Source organism: Pectinophora gossypiella, chromosome 22, assembly GCF_024362695.1.
Source record: "Pectinophora gossypiella chromosome 22, ilPecGoss1.1, whole genome shotgun sequence".
Lineage (NCBI taxonomy): Eukaryota > Metazoa > Arthropoda > Insecta > Lepidoptera > Gelechiidae > Pectinophora > Pectinophora gossypiella.
Genome location: NC_065425.1, coordinates 4,964,655 through 4,981,467, shown reverse-complemented (window position 1 = coordinate 4,981,467; position 16,813 = coordinate 4,964,655). Strand labels below are relative to the sequence as shown.

The 16,813-nt window shown below is 39.7% G+C and overlaps 1 protein-coding gene across 1 annotated transcript; it reads right to left on the bottom strand.

The window, feature by feature from the left end:
• Positions 1–101: 101 nt before the first annotated feature.
• Positions 102–16,802, bottom strand: LOC126377019 (DNA replication licensing factor Mcm6). Its single transcript, XM_050024623.1, has 15 exons — positions 16,579–16,802; positions 15,625–16,048; positions 14,541–14,732; positions 13,717–13,889; positions 11,078–11,201; positions 9,819–9,957; positions 8,175–8,332; positions 7,333–7,485; positions 6,161–6,466; positions 4,971–5,081; positions 3,989–4,065; positions 3,098–3,219; positions 2,275–2,403; positions 1,598–1,743; positions 102–308 (listed from the first exon to the last, which is right to left on the bottom strand). Exons 1-15 carry the CDS (start codon positions 16,668–16,670, stop codon positions 189–191), a joined length of 2,466 nt encoding a protein of 821 aa, XP_049880580.1. The 5' UTR covers positions 16,671–16,802; the 3' UTR covers positions 102–188.
• Between the last annotated feature and the right edge of the window lie 11 nt (positions 16,803–16,813).

Here is a 16,813-nt window from a genome sequence, read left to right as displayed (position 1 = left end):
AACGTCGTCGCGCTGTTGTGCAACGTTGCCGTACATGTTGAGCGTTACACGTTGCGCGTTAATTGTAGCCTAGTGGATACGAGGCTTAAACAAAACGATCATAAAAAAAAAATCAAGTGATTTATTAGTACACACTTAATACTTCATAGAAAGGCATCAAGGCTTACAAACTAATCAGGAATGTTAGCTTACGAGTCTACTACATAGTTGGGATGTACCACTAACAGTGGGTCGTCTTCCACCTCTTGGTCTGAAGACTTCTGTGACGCTTTCAACCCGGTTGTGGACAGAGGGATTATTACTTGATCCTGGAATTATATAAAAAACAATTATTTAGAAGTTTATAGAGTGTAATTGTTGGTTACTGGTTAAGTATTGCATAATGGTTTATTCGGCAATTTTCTTCACTGTCAAATGGCGATAGCTCACTTCGCTAAGGAGAATTATGTGCCGATACTTGATAAGTTGGTATAATGCAAACCACGGGTATAATAAACACGCGGTAGTTTTCGCGTCACGCTTTCCATGATATGTGATACCATAGTAGTATCATAAGAAACATTATTTCTTGCTCAGTAACTTGGGTAGGTAGAAGTTTATAATTATACAGGATGTTAGTGATATCGTACCGAATACTGAGGGGGATGATTCAGACCATGATTCTGAGTTAATATCAAGTGGAATTTTCCGTCGCGAAAGTCATGATTTTTCAATTCAACACTTTTGCGATGCGAAAATTTCACTTAGTAACTGAGAATCATCCCCTTCAGTATTTGTTATGATGTCACTTACACCATGTACAAGTACTTATAGGTAGCCATTCGGATATGTATGGGTGTTAGTGACATCGTAACGAAAACTTTGGGGGATGATTCAGACCATGATTCTCAGTTGGTATCATGTGGAGTTTCATGTCGGAAAATTAATAAAATGTGTTTTTTTTTTAATTATTTTCAGTTACATACTTTTGCGACGGGAAAAATCCACTTGATTATTCAGAACAATGGTCTGAACAATGGTAGTTTAGAGCCTGAGCTGGGATTTCACCCGTGACATTAGGATGCAAGTCACGTGTTCTCTGAACATCCATCACGGTACGGCGCGGAGGTCCGTGTTGCTCTATGCGGTACGGTCACGAGTACTAATATGTATACTTTGATACCATGTCACATTAACTTTTTTTACGAATTAAACCGTAAGTCTCGTAACATAACATAAACAGCCTATATACGTCCCACTGCTGGGCACAGGCCTCCAACCAACCGAAGGGGGTATGGAGCATACTCCATCACGCTGCTCCAATGCGGGTTGGTGGAGGTGTTTTTACGGCTAATAGCACCGGGACCAACGTCTTAACGTGCCCTCCGAAGCACGGAATCATCTTACTTTTTTAAAGTTCTTACCAAACAAAATACAGTCTCACAAAGTGATTTCGACAATGTCCCCATCGGGAATCGAACCCGGACCTCCAGATCGTGAACCTAACGCTCTAACCATTAGACCACGGAGGCTGTTAAGTAAAATATGATAGTGCGACAGAATTCTAGTGGGTACATGATAATACTCATGACTGTACCTAAAAACGGTAGTAACTTACATGGTACATAAGCCGGTCGATGACCTTCTCGACGAGAGTCTTCCGCTCCACCAGTTCATCTTCGTTCTCTATCGCTCCCTGCGTCACCAGCTGTTCTAGATACCAGCTCACTACTGCACTTTTGCGCATGCCCGAGCTTTCTTCCCCTGGTGGCAGAAAATAAGATTAAATGGAGTATTGATCGGAAGAACTTCGAGACAGATACATCATCCTTCTGTCCTTATCTCACTCCAAGTGGGGTGTGACAGTTCTTATATAAAAACAAACTTGAGCATGATCTTGAGGGAGTCTCAACTGAGATTAGTTTATTAATACCACCCTATGGTTGGTATTCTACATATTTTTTCCATCCATTTGTGTCAGTTGTCATTTCAGTACTCACTCCTTTCTCACACATAACGCGCGGCGCTCAGGCGTTCAGACGCCGCGTTGCGGAAAACGGCTCGCGAATATCAATACTGCTTTATACAGGGTGTTAGTGACATCGTAACGAAAACTCTGAGTTAATATCAAGTAGAATTTTCCGTCGCAAAAGTATGAAAAATACATTCATATTTTCATGAAATTTCCGACAGGAAATTCCACTTGGTATCAACTCAGAATCATGGTCTGAATCACCCCCCTCAGTATTCGTTACGATGTCACTAACACCTTATATAACTTCAAATATAACGTACCTCTTGTCTCAGAATCCGCCTCTTCCTTCCTCATGAATACCACGAGCATGTCACTCAGGGACTTGTACTCTTCGAACGACAGGGTTAATTTCTTCTTAGGAGCCGAGTCGCCGTTCTCGTGGCCGTTTTCTGGATTAAAAAAAAATGGTTTTAATTGCCCGTATTGCATCTCCAGGCACAAGAAAATAAAATATTTCATGCTGCTTATACTGAATATTGACAAACAAAAATACTAGCTGTTACCCGCGGCTTCGTTCGCGTGAAACCCTATTTATTATAGTTTCATACAAACTTTGCCATCTCTTTTTATCCCCTTAGGGGTTGAATTTCGCAACATCCTGTCTTAGTGAGCACCGACGTCGTTAAAGGAACCCCCATGCAAAGGAGACTCTTAGCACGTGTAGTTTATGAGATTTCGTAATGAGTGAATCACTCAGTGAAGTGACCTTTACTAGCTATTGCCCGCGGCTTTGCTCGCGTAAAATTTGGGGTAACATTGTTCCCTTTCCTAATGTATAAATTTTTTGTTAGTCACAAATAGTCTGCATACCAATTTTTGGCTTTCTATATTGAAAATTGTGGAATGCTCTATACGAAATTCCACCCCTCCATTTTAAGGAAGAGTGTATGTGTGAGAGAGAGAGGGGGGGGGGGGGGGTGTAAAGAGACAAAAAGTATCCTATGTCACTCTCTATCCATTCAACTATCTGCACTTAAAAAAATCACGTCAATTCCCGTTTTGCCGTGAAAGACAGGCAAACAGAGACACACATATACACTTTCCTGTTTATAATATTAGCATGGATTTTACGTTATATCTGACCTGTGCCGTTCGTGCCATTAGGCAGGTCCTGGTCGACGTCCATGCTCGGCTCCAGCTGGGGCTCGTCTTCGTCCAAGTGGATGTCGGGCTGCTCCACTCGGATTATTGATTTATTTAGCAATCTGAAACGATATATTTAAGTTGAAGGCGTTTCTCCACTAGCCGATAAATTGTTTCATAGTCTTTTTGCCGGCATTGAACAGAAGACTTACGGCCATATGCGTTGTTTAAAATAACTAGCAGACATCAACTAAAGGCTAATTATAAGTCTCCACCTAATAGCGGTTAAGTTATTTACCCTTTTACAGTCTAATTAAGTAAATTACAAACATTCGAAATTCCCAAACTAGGGCTATTAAGTCAATTGTGTCACAAAGAAAGTTTTCGCAATTTTTTGTCGCATCATGGAAACTTTAGAACAAAACAGCTCCAGGGGGGTTAAAAAAGGCTACATCAAAGCAATTCATCTAAAAAAAAAACAATATTGCTATTTGACATTTCTTTGCATTGGGCACTTTTTTATATGCACAAATGTCAAATTGCAATATTGCTTTTTTTGATGTGGCCTTTTTAACCCCCCACATCGTACTCAGGTGGTAAACCGTTAAAACTGTCAATATATCGTATCAAGTAGGTATTATGCCTATAGTTAGTTCTCGCAAAAGGTGTCCATAATATAGGACGACTTACTTTTTGACGTGACTTATTGTAAAGCTTGGGATCGCATTCACTACTTGAGCGGAGCATTATTGCATTTTAGATAAACTGCTTACATGTGGTCCTTTTACAATCCCTCTGAAGTAGTTGGAACTACTTTGAGTAGCTAAAATACACTTTCCAAAATTTCTTATGTTTTGAGTTTTTAGGTCGATTTTAGAAACAGCTACAAACCTGTAAGCTTCGTGTACATGTTGTGGTGTGACGTGTCCGCTGCAGTGCATTTTCGCCATCGCTTCCGCAAGTCGCACCTGTGTAAAAAACCATTCAAACACTCCTTATTTAAAAAAAAACTGAATAGTTTATCGTCACTTCTATGCTGGACTGGTAGCTATTAAACTAAGGTAAAGTATCCCGCTAGCCACAAGTTGGAGTGTGATCTAATCATGTTTCGTTTAGCGTGATTGGAATGACATATCTCTCGTCTCTTTCGCACTAGGCGGTGTACTATATCTCTGTCCGACTGTCATTATTATTAGCCCACTTGATACCCCTGTTGGGCAAAGGCCTCTGTCAGACCTTTCCACAAGTCCCGTCCCGTGCGAGCTCCGTCCAGAATTTCCGATAACAGTCAAGATCATCACGCCATCTTCAACCACGATTCTAATCATGCTACTTTATATTATTAAATAGGGTATATGCACTGTTCGTTACCCATTGGCTTGCACAGCCATGAAAGTGCATTTCTTCGAGGCATTGACGTCATAAATCTTCTGAAATAGACGTATATGGCCAATGGTGATGGTACCCTTAAACGTTTGGCGGCACCACAACCCTCGCCGCCTAAATTTTATGTGGTGGAGTGCATTCAATATCATATATACTTTATTGCACCAAATTAAAAGAGAATGTTACAAAAGAGAATGTTGCAAAGCTGAAGTGGCAGTGGGCAGGACACAGCGATGAGAACCGATAGCTGATGGGGCGGAAAGGTTCTATAGAATGGCGACCACGTGTCGGATGACGCTCGGGTAGGCCCGCTACAAGGTGGACCGACGATCTGGTGAAGGTCGCGGGAAGCCGCTGTATGCGGGCAGCGCAGGACCGATCGTCGTGGAGATCCTTGGGGGAGGCCTATGCCCAGCAGTGGGCGTCGTACGGCTGATGATGATGTTACAAAAGAGACGCAACTAGGTACATGGCAAATGTAACTCACCATAGACTCGAGTTGTCGCACAGTGATGCGCCACGACCCGCCCCCAGTAGCGCCGCTGCCATCGCGTGTCCTCAGTACTGTGTAGTATTCCACTAGTAGTTTACCGGCATCCTGTTGATACATATACAAAATTTAAATAAGGGTTGAACAATTACAATTGAATATTTTTTATTGCTTTCTACGCGAGCGTAAGCATCCTATTGCGTGTTTAAGCGCGCGCACGCATGCTTACGCACGCTATCGCCTCTGACGGTTCTGAATAACAGAAAAGGATAGAACCATAGGAAAGTGCGGAGGCGCCGCCAGATGTGTGTTTGACTTTATATAACAAGAACTTATTTTATTTTAATACCGTTGCCGTTGGTCTCGGTTACTACTTACAGATGTAAGTAGTCGTTACATGGAGTCATATCAGGGGCCTTTGGCGGCTCGATAGTAACCCTGACACCAGGGTTGATGAGGTTGGTAATCCACCTCACAACCCACACGAGAGAAGATTTTAAATACTTAAAGGTTTCCTCCGCACTCAGAGGCGATGAAGCGGGATTTACGGGTGAAACTGCGCTCGTACAATAGAATACAGAGTGAAGTTACACCAATTCGTATCGGGCGCCGATCTCACCCCCTCTGGGTCTTACTTTAGTCTTAAATGGTCTTAAGCCGCTAAGGAGTAATGGGCATCGCGCGCGGACTGTCTCGCTCGCACTTAGGCGTTAGGCAGCACACGGTAAGATTGAGATATTTGTATGAAGTGTTCGTTGTGAAGTATTTACTACAAAAATATAAAGGATATAACATAAAATCCCGCTTCATATCGTATTTGTGTGTGAAGTGGAAATATATACAGAGTGCTAGTGATATCGTAACTCACTATTACTCAGTACTCAGGGGGATGATTCAGACCATGATTCTGAGTTAATATCAAGTGCAATTTTCCGTCGCAAAATTCATGTTTTTTTAGATTGTTTAAATTATCTTCGATTCTATACTTTTTGGATGGAATATTCCACTTGATATTAACTCAGAATAATGAGCTGAATCATGCCTCTCAGTATTCGTTACGATGTCACTTAACACTTTAGCTGCTACGCACACAACTCTCGTGCGAACGTTACCTAGACTACCGTGCGCATGAACGCGACTAGAGCGTGCTACGACTGCTACGAACTTAATAATAAAAACACACTTACCTCAGTAATAATAGGCTTGAACGACCTCGCGAACGCGATATACCTAAGCAGATCTTCCCTCGAATATACGCAATCATAAGTTTCTTCCTTATTACAGTGCAAGTCCACTATCTTCCTCGCTATAGCGTAGTCGACCATCTCACTGCTCTCGTCGATAAGTATGAAGAACAGATCAAATCGAGACATGATAGGAGCGCTAAGGGCTACGTTCTGTTGCAAGGACTTTGCCCTGTCGTATCGTCCGCCGATTGGGTTGGCCGCAGCCAAGATTGATGTTCTGGCGTTTAGAGTCGCTCGCACGCCCGCCTGAAAGAGGTTTGGTTATTTTATAGTTGGATTACACACACCTTTAGACCAGTACATATTATGTACAGTATATAACGGCCTCCTTGGTCCAGTAGTTGAGCGTTGTGCTACGGTCGGACGATCCTCGGAGGTCCTGGGTTCGAATCTCGGTGGGGACAAATCACAAAAATCACTTTGTGATCCATAGTTTGGTTAGGACATTACAGGCTGATTACCTGATTGTCCAAAAGTGAGATGATCCGTGCTTCGGAAGGCACGTTAAGCCGTTGGCCCCGGTTACTACTTGCTGATGTAAGTACGTAGTCGTTACATGAGTCATGTCAGGGGCCTATGGCGGTTGATGCGGACGATACCCACACGATAGAAGAAGTACATATTATAGCAAATACCAGCGATAAGACTACTGGGTGTGCGGAGTATAAACGCTAGGTGACATCATAGAATAAGAAATAATACTACGTATAGAACAGCAACTCTCCGCTCCCCACCAGCGGCTGAGCTAGGTTTACCTCACTCCCCTCGGTCTTACTTTAGTCTTCAATCGTATGAGCGTCAGACGTCACCCACACAGATGCGCGTGTACGATGACGTCAATGTGTAGTGTCTGAGTAAAACGAGGTGTTTTGTATGAAGTGTCCTGGGTGTGGTACGGTCACGAGCATTAATATGTATACACTTTGGTACCATGTCACATTAACTTTTTTGGCAAATTGAACTGTAAGTCTCACTAAATGTCAAATATCTTAGTGCGACAGAGTCCTAAAGTGGGTACATTATATTGCTCATGAATGTACATATAAGAACAGTACCAATTAATGATTGAATAAGATGAAGAGCTAGATTCCTGAATATTATCGCGGGGTTACCTTAGCGATGGATATGGTCTGCTGCTCCATGGCCTCATGAATGGCGACCTGGTCGGCGAGGTCCATCTTGTCGAACTCATCTATGCAGCACACGCCGTTATCGGCCAACATTAACGCGCCCGCTTCGATTACGAAGTCGAATGACTCCTCGTCCTGTTGAAAATTTGTGGTCTTCAGAATTTGAATTTGGAATTAAATGAAGGTACACACTCTATACTAGAGTTTGTGACGTTCTTCATTGATTTTATAAGCCACGAAAGAAGACTCCTAGTCTCTAGCCTGTGATCGGCAGATGCGTACTACATACAGTACAATGAAGTGCAAATGAAAGCTACTAAAGTACGGGAGGCCAGCATGGAAAATTAAACCGTATAACTATTAGCTTAAGGAAACATCAAATGTGATCTATTGAAAAATTATGTCTTATAAATGGGCGTAGGTTGTGTTGTACATGTGTACAGAGTTTTAGGGTTTAGGGTTAGGGATTAGTTTTTGTGTTTTTAAGATTAAGCTTATTCTAAATTATATTTTTTACTTTTAAATACTTAAGTACCCTTTATTTGTGTTATATACGCCGTATCTGTCATTTATTTTAGTTATTAATTACCTATTATGTATTTTTAGGGTTCCGAACGTCAAAAGGAAAATCGGAACCCTTAAAGGAATCACTTTGTTGTAAGTCCGTGTGTTTATATTTATATTCAAATTCAAAAATATCTTTATTCAGTAGGTAACATAGTTACACTTTGAATCGTCAATTTTTACATAACGAACGTCTCATCCGCCTAAAACTATTATATTCGATCGCTGATTGATATCACAAGACACACGAGTGATCTTACCTTGACAACGGCGGCTGTGAGACCGGCGGCGGAGGATCCCTTCCCGCTGGTGTATATAGCTCGCGGGGTCATCTCGCTCACTTGCTTCAGTAGTTGAGACTTGGCTGTACTAGGGTCCCCTACTATGCATACGTTTATATCGCCGCGGAGAGTCGTTCCTGGGAAAAAAAGAGAATCAAAGTAACTCGGGTTGGTGGACAACTGGTCCTGAGAAATTCTAGGCCGTGGGCCAGTTGTCCACTCATGAAATTTGTTTTGTATTTGCACTGCAATTTTGTGACAAATCGTGAAACTACGTTCGCCACGTTCATTTCTCTTCTTCACCAATATGATACTTAATATTATACTCTCACTTAGACATATACACTAACAAAATTAACAACATTATATAAATATTCTAACGTATATGCACACCTTGAAGGGGTGAACTGGGCCGAGTAACATGGAACTGTCAGTTGTATCAAGATATATATGTTTTGTAATAATAATAATAAGAATCTTTATTTCGCACCACAACTCAACATAAGGAAATATGAAATGTGACAATATAAGTAGATGACAATGGCAAATATAAAACTATTAACTAAATGTTCAGTTGTGGCAGACTGGTGCCCGAGCTAGGCAGTGAGCCTGTGTTACAGGTCACCAGGCCTCCACTCCTAACCGCGTCATGCAACACGGTTTAGTACATACAATTGATGACATTCGTATATACAATGTGATAGATGTCCAACCATTTTAAAGTGCGAAAACAATATTATGGTAAGAAAATAAGAAATATACGTAGTTTAAAAATAATAACAAAAAAATATAAAAAGAAAAGTATGAGTGTGTGTGAGTGTGTGTGTATGTGTGTGTGTATGTATGTATGTGTGTGTGTGTGTGTGTGCGTGCGTGCGTGTGCGTGTGCATGTGTGCGATACTGATAAGAAGCTGGGCTTTCTTGTGTTGCTTTCCTGTTACAAATATTGATATAGAGTAGAAAATATACAAAGAAATCAGCTTATAAGGCTTAAAAGGAAATCACACACAGGGATTATGGGGGGCCTACACATAGAGGGGTAACATAAATGAAATGAAATGCTCAGCACATTTAGTCATGTTGTGACATACAATAATAACTAAGTACTTACATAAAGTACTGAAAAATATTACAAAAACACTTATCTATATAAAAAAGAAAAAAAAAATAAGGTGCCTAATCAGGCGGACACAAACTTAAGCTAATATTAATTTGAATGCTCTTAAAGTAGTGCCGTCCTTTACTTACAATAAGTGCAAGAAAGATATTTTTTTTCCCAATTTCGTTCTACTTGCGATCGGTCGTTCGACCATAAGCAGGTGTTTTAAGGTGTGGATATGTGGGCGTTTATAATCCTGTGATTACATGGCCCCCGTTTCTGTCCTCTTATGTTAAAAGAACGTTCTTTCGCTTGAGTCTGCTGCTGTTGTTACCAACAAGTAGGAGTTGAGTAGCAAGTGAATTGACATGGTTCTCTAGTCTCGCTCGGTATTTGACTTTATGGTTGTTTGTTTCCTCCATTATGGTTGGAATTCCCAAGTACTCGTGAAGCAAGAAAGAGATAGAGATATTTTTCTGAATAATGAAGGATTTTGTACGTTTGTTCACGTGTGATGAATTACCTTCCACAGTAGTCTTGGCGACTCCCCCGAACAGCATGAGCAGCACCCCCCGCTTGACCTCATTGTTGCCATGGATACTCGGGAACAGGCTGCCGATCAGGTTGTTGTACAGGTTGCGGTCGCGGGACATCTCATATATCTGGTTGAAAAAAAAAGTATTTATTTGAGAAACAAACAGATATAGGTACTATTACGTCTTTTTTTCTTGGTTTAAACTACGATCGGGGGTGTTAAATGGCCATTTTAACACCCCCACAATTCATCTAAGAAACCAATATTGCAATTTGACATTTGCGCATATAAAAGTAAGTGCGCAATGCAAACAAATGGCTAACTAATCTAATCTAGCCTACAAGATCCCACTGCTGGACAAAGGACTCGCCTTCCTCTTTTCATTTTTCGCGGTCAAAAAAAATATTAGAAGAAAAATATGTTTTTATCTATGTTATAAAAGCTTTTTCGAGAAAATAAAATATTTAAGAGGTATTAAATAAGCGCTTGTAGTTTTTAAAATACTTATCCAAAAATTGACACGTAGCCAATTGTACGAATTGTTGGCAAACAAGCTATAAAGCCTATAATAAATATATTGGTTGCGCATTGTACAACTATGCATGAATTTGCACTGATGAATCGCCATTTAGCCACTCTAGCGAGGCAAATATGTAATAGTGATTATCAATGCATAGAGTCAATACTGGAAGTTATTGATATCATGCCGCGACGGATTTGTAGACAAAATAGAAACACCCTGCCAGCGATATGCACTCGGTTATCGCCTCTGCATTTTTAAAGTTAATAATAATAAAATTATATTTTTTTTTATAATTTGAAGATCAATGCATAGAGTCAATACTGGAAGTTATTGATATCATGCCGCGACGCATTTGTAGACAAAATAGAAACACCCTGCCAGCGATATGCACTCGGTTATGGCCTCTGCATTTTAAAGTTAATAATAATATTTTTTTTTCTTTTATGTATATCAATGCAGAGTCAATACTGGAAGTTATTGATATCATGCCGCGACGGATTTGTAGACAAAATAGAAACACCCTGCCAGCGATATGCACTCGGTTATCGCCTCTGCATTTTTAAAGTTAATAATAATATATATATTTTTTTATATAATTTGTATATCAATGCATAAAGTCAATACTGGAAGTTATTGATATCATGCCGCGACGGATTTGTAGACAAAATAGAAACACCCTGCCAGCGATATGCTCTGGTTATCGCCTGTGCATTTTTAAACTTACCTTATCCCATTCCTTATCAGTCATCTGCTTCCTCATATCTTCAGTAGTTAGGTCATCAGTTGCGAGCTCGGCCGTACCAAATCTGCGCGATATGGCCTGCACACTGCATGCTAGGAATGCTGTCCTGCAAATTTAAATTAATATTTTTCTAATACCATAATTGAGTAGTAAAGCGAAAGTTGATGGTAGGGCTGGCAGAGGAACACCTAGAAGGATTTACTCTGACCAAATTGGAGATGTCCTTAGAAAAGGTTTAGTACTCTGAACCGGCGTGCGTGTATGAGGCGATTGGTGAATGTGGAAGAACAGAAGTGTGTCAGGATCGAAGCAAATGGAATTCTATAGTCTCTGCTTACCCTGGTGGGAAATAGGCGTGAGTTTATGTATACTGGGTGTTAGTGACATCGTAACAAATACTGAGGGGGTTGATTCAGACCATGATTCTGAGTTAAAATCAAGTGGAATTTTCCGTCGCAAAATTCATGTTATTTTTTTAGTTTTTTTTTAATATTTTCAATTCTATACTTTTGCGATGGAAAATTCCACTTGATATTAACTTAGAATAATCAGATGAATCATCCCTCTCAGTATTCGTTACGATGACACTAGGCCCGTATTAATAGATCGATCTCAAACGTCATCTTAAGTGCGTCTCAGCTGAGATTGACTTGAGACGTGAGCAACGTCTTAAGTCTGTCACTAATTAATAAACATGACTTAAGCTCAACTCAGCTGAGATTGATCTCAAGTAGCAGTTGGAGACAAACTCATGTTTCTTTTTATTTCTTGGCTTAGTTACCAAACTTTCAAGTCCATTTCAATGAGTTGCGCGTGAATAGATGGCTTTTTTGTTATTATTTTTAACCAACAAAACGCAGATATAAGTTACCTACTGACGCTAAACGCAACTGTCAGTATTTGACAGGCCAGACCGATTTGTTTGAATATTTGAATTTTGCAAAAATGGATAAAGAAATTTACTTTTTCCTGTGCTGAAAAACAATTATTAAAAAACAGCCATATTATAGAAAATAAGCCGACGGACGGGGCCACACTTCGCATAACAAAATGAGTCGTGGAACTCAGTAACCCGGGAATTCAATGCGAGCCCGCTTACTACGCAAAACGTAAGTTCCCAATTTATTTTGGTCATGAACACAGCTATATATAATCTAGTAAATGATTGCAATCGAAAGCTTTATGAATTTTAAATATACTTGGGATTTTCAACATATAAGTTAATTTATTATTAATACTTTTAGGTCAAGAATCAGCACCTCCGCAAGCTGTGGCAAAACCTCAAGAAGCGTCAAAGGGATGCCTTGACCAAGGAAAGGTATAATAATAAATAAACTTGTCCCTTTTTGCAATATTTATATTATATACTGTAATATTCATTCCATTCTTTTGAAAATATTTAAATAAATATAAACTTTATTATTTACAGAGTATACAACACCGCTTGATTCTACGGATTCCGACCCAGACAAGACCCAGACCCAGACGACTATAATCCGACCACCGATCCAGCCTTGATTTAAAAAATGTGTTGCTGTTGCAGTTTCTTGTCATTTCTTCTCCTCAACCGTAACAACACCTTGCGAAATGACGTAGATTTAAAAAATTCGTAATTGTAAATAAGAATTAAAGTATACATTCCCAATAACTATCTTTTATTTATAAGTCTACCATTATAACATTTACTAATAGTGGACACTATCTTGATATGGGTGCAATCGAGAGCGCCATCTATTCCCGGTAGACCAGGCCAGCGCCCATGTCTCCCCATTTCTTGAGATAGTTCCCTGTTTGCCATAGCTTCAGCTCCTTGCGGAAACTTGACATATTGCCGGATGAGTTTGGCCAGGAGTTCAAATACAATAATTACAATAAATAACGATTCTTGTTGAAACCTGTATTTTTTTATTAAAATCACGGTCTTCGTATGGATCACTAGCATCTCTGATATACCGCTTAGGCAAACGATTCCGCGTAGGCCAAAATATATCGTCATAATATTGGATATCAACAATAACTTCGTATATCGACATGCTTATTTTCGCTCGACGCACTGTTTGTTGCGTTGAAACTGCTACTCAAGTCGTGCTCGAGCCGCACTTGACTTTGACAGCTCAAAATACGTACTTGAGCTTCGTCTTGAGTGCCGAGTTTGGTTTATTAATATGAACGTTTTTGACAACTCTCAGCTGAGAGCGAGTGTGACATTAGTGAGTCAAGTCCAATTTATTAATAAGAACAGATACTTGAGATCAATCTTGAGTTGACACTCGGAACTTGAGATTGGTTTATTAATACGGGCCTAGCACCCCGTACAAGTACATACGGTAGCCATATAAGTAGGTATGGGTGTTAGTGACACCGTAACGAATACTGAGGGAGATGGTTCAGACCATGATTCTGAGTTGATATCAAGTGGAATTTCGTGTCAAAAAATTCATGAAAATTTTTCTTTTCTTTTTAATTATTTTCCAATCCATACTTTTGCGACGGAAATTTCTACTTGATATCAACTCAGAATCATGGCCTGAACCACCCCTCAAAGTTTTCGTTACGATGTCACTAACACCCTGTATATGTATAATTGTGTTGTTTCGGGTAGGGTAACACATCAAACTTACTTGTAATGTAGCTCTCGAACTCCCAAAGCCTTCAGCCCCTTAATGCCCTCCATCTGGCCGTCATTCCCCTGCCGCGTCCTCGTCGTTAGCTCAGCTTTAGCTCCAGGCATAGACAAGGCCCCCACGTCAGGTACCACGATTAAAGTGCCAGTGAAGTCGTAGCGATCTCCCGCCTGCAAAATACGTTGATTTTAGGATTCTAAACATATTTCTTAGTCTTTCGTCTGTCCATCTGACATTTAACCATCTAACGCGATTCTTACTACGAGAATAGAGAGATCCCGCGGTGTCAAATCACTTGAGATAAAGGCGACAAAAGTCTGCTGCTATTCTTTGGCTGTTATATCTACATGTAACTGTAGACTTGTTGGTCTAAAGTAATATTAGTACTCAATATTCTAGATAGATGACGCCGGCGTCGGTTTCATGACGATATATAGATCGAAAGAATTTCGCATGGACAGGAGGACCCGGCGGTGTAATGGTTAATACTGAGCCGCCCAAGGCCCCCTCACATGGCTCATGTTAACCAACACGGCACTGGCACCGACTGCTTAACATATCGCCTCCTAAGCATCATCTCACTTTCGGACAATTGGGTGAGCAGCATGTCCTAACCAAACTAGGGATCAAAAAGTGATTTTGTGATATGTATCCCCAAAGGGATTCGAACCTAGAACCTGTGGATCGCGAGCCCAACGCTCAACCACTGATCCACCATCACACTACACTATAACTACAATACTCCATGTGTGAATGCAACTGACTGTAATTACATTGCTATTTCTGAGATTCTTAATCTACTTGTAACTGGTGTCCTATACCTGAACAGACTCCACCGCTTCAGCCCTCAATATGACTTCCAGCGACCTCGGGATGCAGCCCCGAGGGAGCTCCGCCTGCGTCTCCTGGATGCGGATCTTCTGGAAGTCCACAAACACTGACTTGTCAGTATCCAGCATGAACCTGCGGCGGTTGGCGCACACTGGGTTGCGGCAGATTGTTGGTAGTGTGTACTGTAAACGAAAGAGACAATATTATTTAATATTTTATTATTTATTTATATAATACATTTCACGACTTTACAGTGCAGAAGCGCCAATGTGCCGTGAAACTTTCAATATAAACAATAATATAATTAGACATGAAACTTAAGTGTAAACAATATATAAACATATTTAATTTTCACACATCATTCATCATCTCGCAGAACCTCAGACACTCCCGACACACATACGTCCACTCCCTCACAAACAGATCACACTCTGGTGCTGATGCAAGGAGTGCATTAAGCATGTGCAGGGCACGGAGGAGTGACGAGTGTGTGCGCGCCACAGTGCGCGACGCCGACACTGCCTGCAGCGGGTGGCTGCGCGGCCGCAGGTTGTATGTGGGCATGTTGAGGACGAACAGTCTCACCAGCTGCGTCAATATTAATCCGGCAATGCATAAATCGAAAATCACGCGCGATATTTAAACCAATACGGGATTTTAGCTAATAGTGTTGGATCATATATCGCGTCGCGACATGCGGCCTCCATGTTTGGTCTAGTATATTTTTAGGCATCAGTGTAAAATGTTTTTTTGTGGAAATAAACAGTATTGAATGTCAAGTTGACTCAAATGAGTAATGGTTAATTTGTATAAGAGGTTTGTATGGAATAATGCAACAATGAATGGAGATAAAAACTGTCAAATATTGCGCTGCACCTGCATGAATTATATTTTCATTAAATACAACATTTCTATTTTCGTTTTTATTTTTTTTATTTTGATTATAATCTCATCTATTCTATTTAATCTAATCTATTGATAATCATAAATAAAGGTAAAAGTTGTCCCATCAACTTAATTGTTTTCAAACTATTATGTAACTTTTCAAAGTTATTTTTTTTTTTGTAAACTTACCTTGAATTGTTGTTCAACATTTTTGATCACAGTCTGGCAATCCAAACAGACAAATGTCCCAAGAACCAGCTCGGGATGTACCGGATGCGTTCTAACGATTTGCCCTGATATTCTGATCAATGTACCAATTTTAGCTGTTGTTAACTCTCTCACTTTATGTCTCGTTGGCACATCAACAAACGACACATAACACTCTTTATCTTGTAAGTCTTTTTTCATACCACTGTCAGCGAGGCTTCGTACATAATTAAGTATGGCTAAGTTGAGAAATGGGTAAATTCGGTAATATTCCTCAATTATTGTTGTTGCGAGATTCTGATTGTACTTTTCAACATCATCAAAACTAACTTCTAATGTGCTCAACTCTGGTTTTTGAAGTTCCTTAGCGTTTTTTTCGTATTTGATTTCATTGTCTTCTTTGAATCTGAAATTTTTTATTTAATTTGTTAAGTATTTGCTTACACAAAAGACCATGAAAATTAAAAGGATTCATGAAGTTATGTCTAAATTATTTCATGCAAATAAACTTGGTTAGGTATTTGTTTACAAACTTTTCTGCAGGGCTGTTTCTTAAATAGCAATTTTTATATATTCCACCATAAAAATCAAGGTGGTACGTAGCTAGGTACGTAGATTTTAGTGGAAGCTAATTCAAGACATCAATCAAAATAAAAAAAATAAATATAAAGGAAAATACATTTCATTTCCTATCAAGCCATTAAATATGATGCCACAAGAAACAGTGAAGTAACCCTAAACGTTTGACTAAACATATAATACAATGCATGTTAGTTCAAAATAAGGATTACTTTTTATTGTAGGTATGTACCACTTTACATAACCTATCAACAATTAATAAACATGATTTTTTTAAACATGAAAAGCAACTAAGTAATCATTGTTAAAGGTTATTTGATTAATAAATATACACTAGAAAGTGCAGCTTCTACTCACTCTTCAAGGAAATCTTGAAAAAGCTTCTGGCATCGAACTCCAACCTCATCTTTTACTTGGTTTTGAGTGGCGTATGTGTCTGCTACATCCATGACTGATACTGTCTGAGGATTTTTCACTTACTCCAGGTATATTTATACAAAATTCACTGTTAAATTACAAAATTCTTAACAATTTTACATAAAAACAAAGAAATGCGCACACACGGCTTGCGCGAGATTTGACAGTTTAGCGT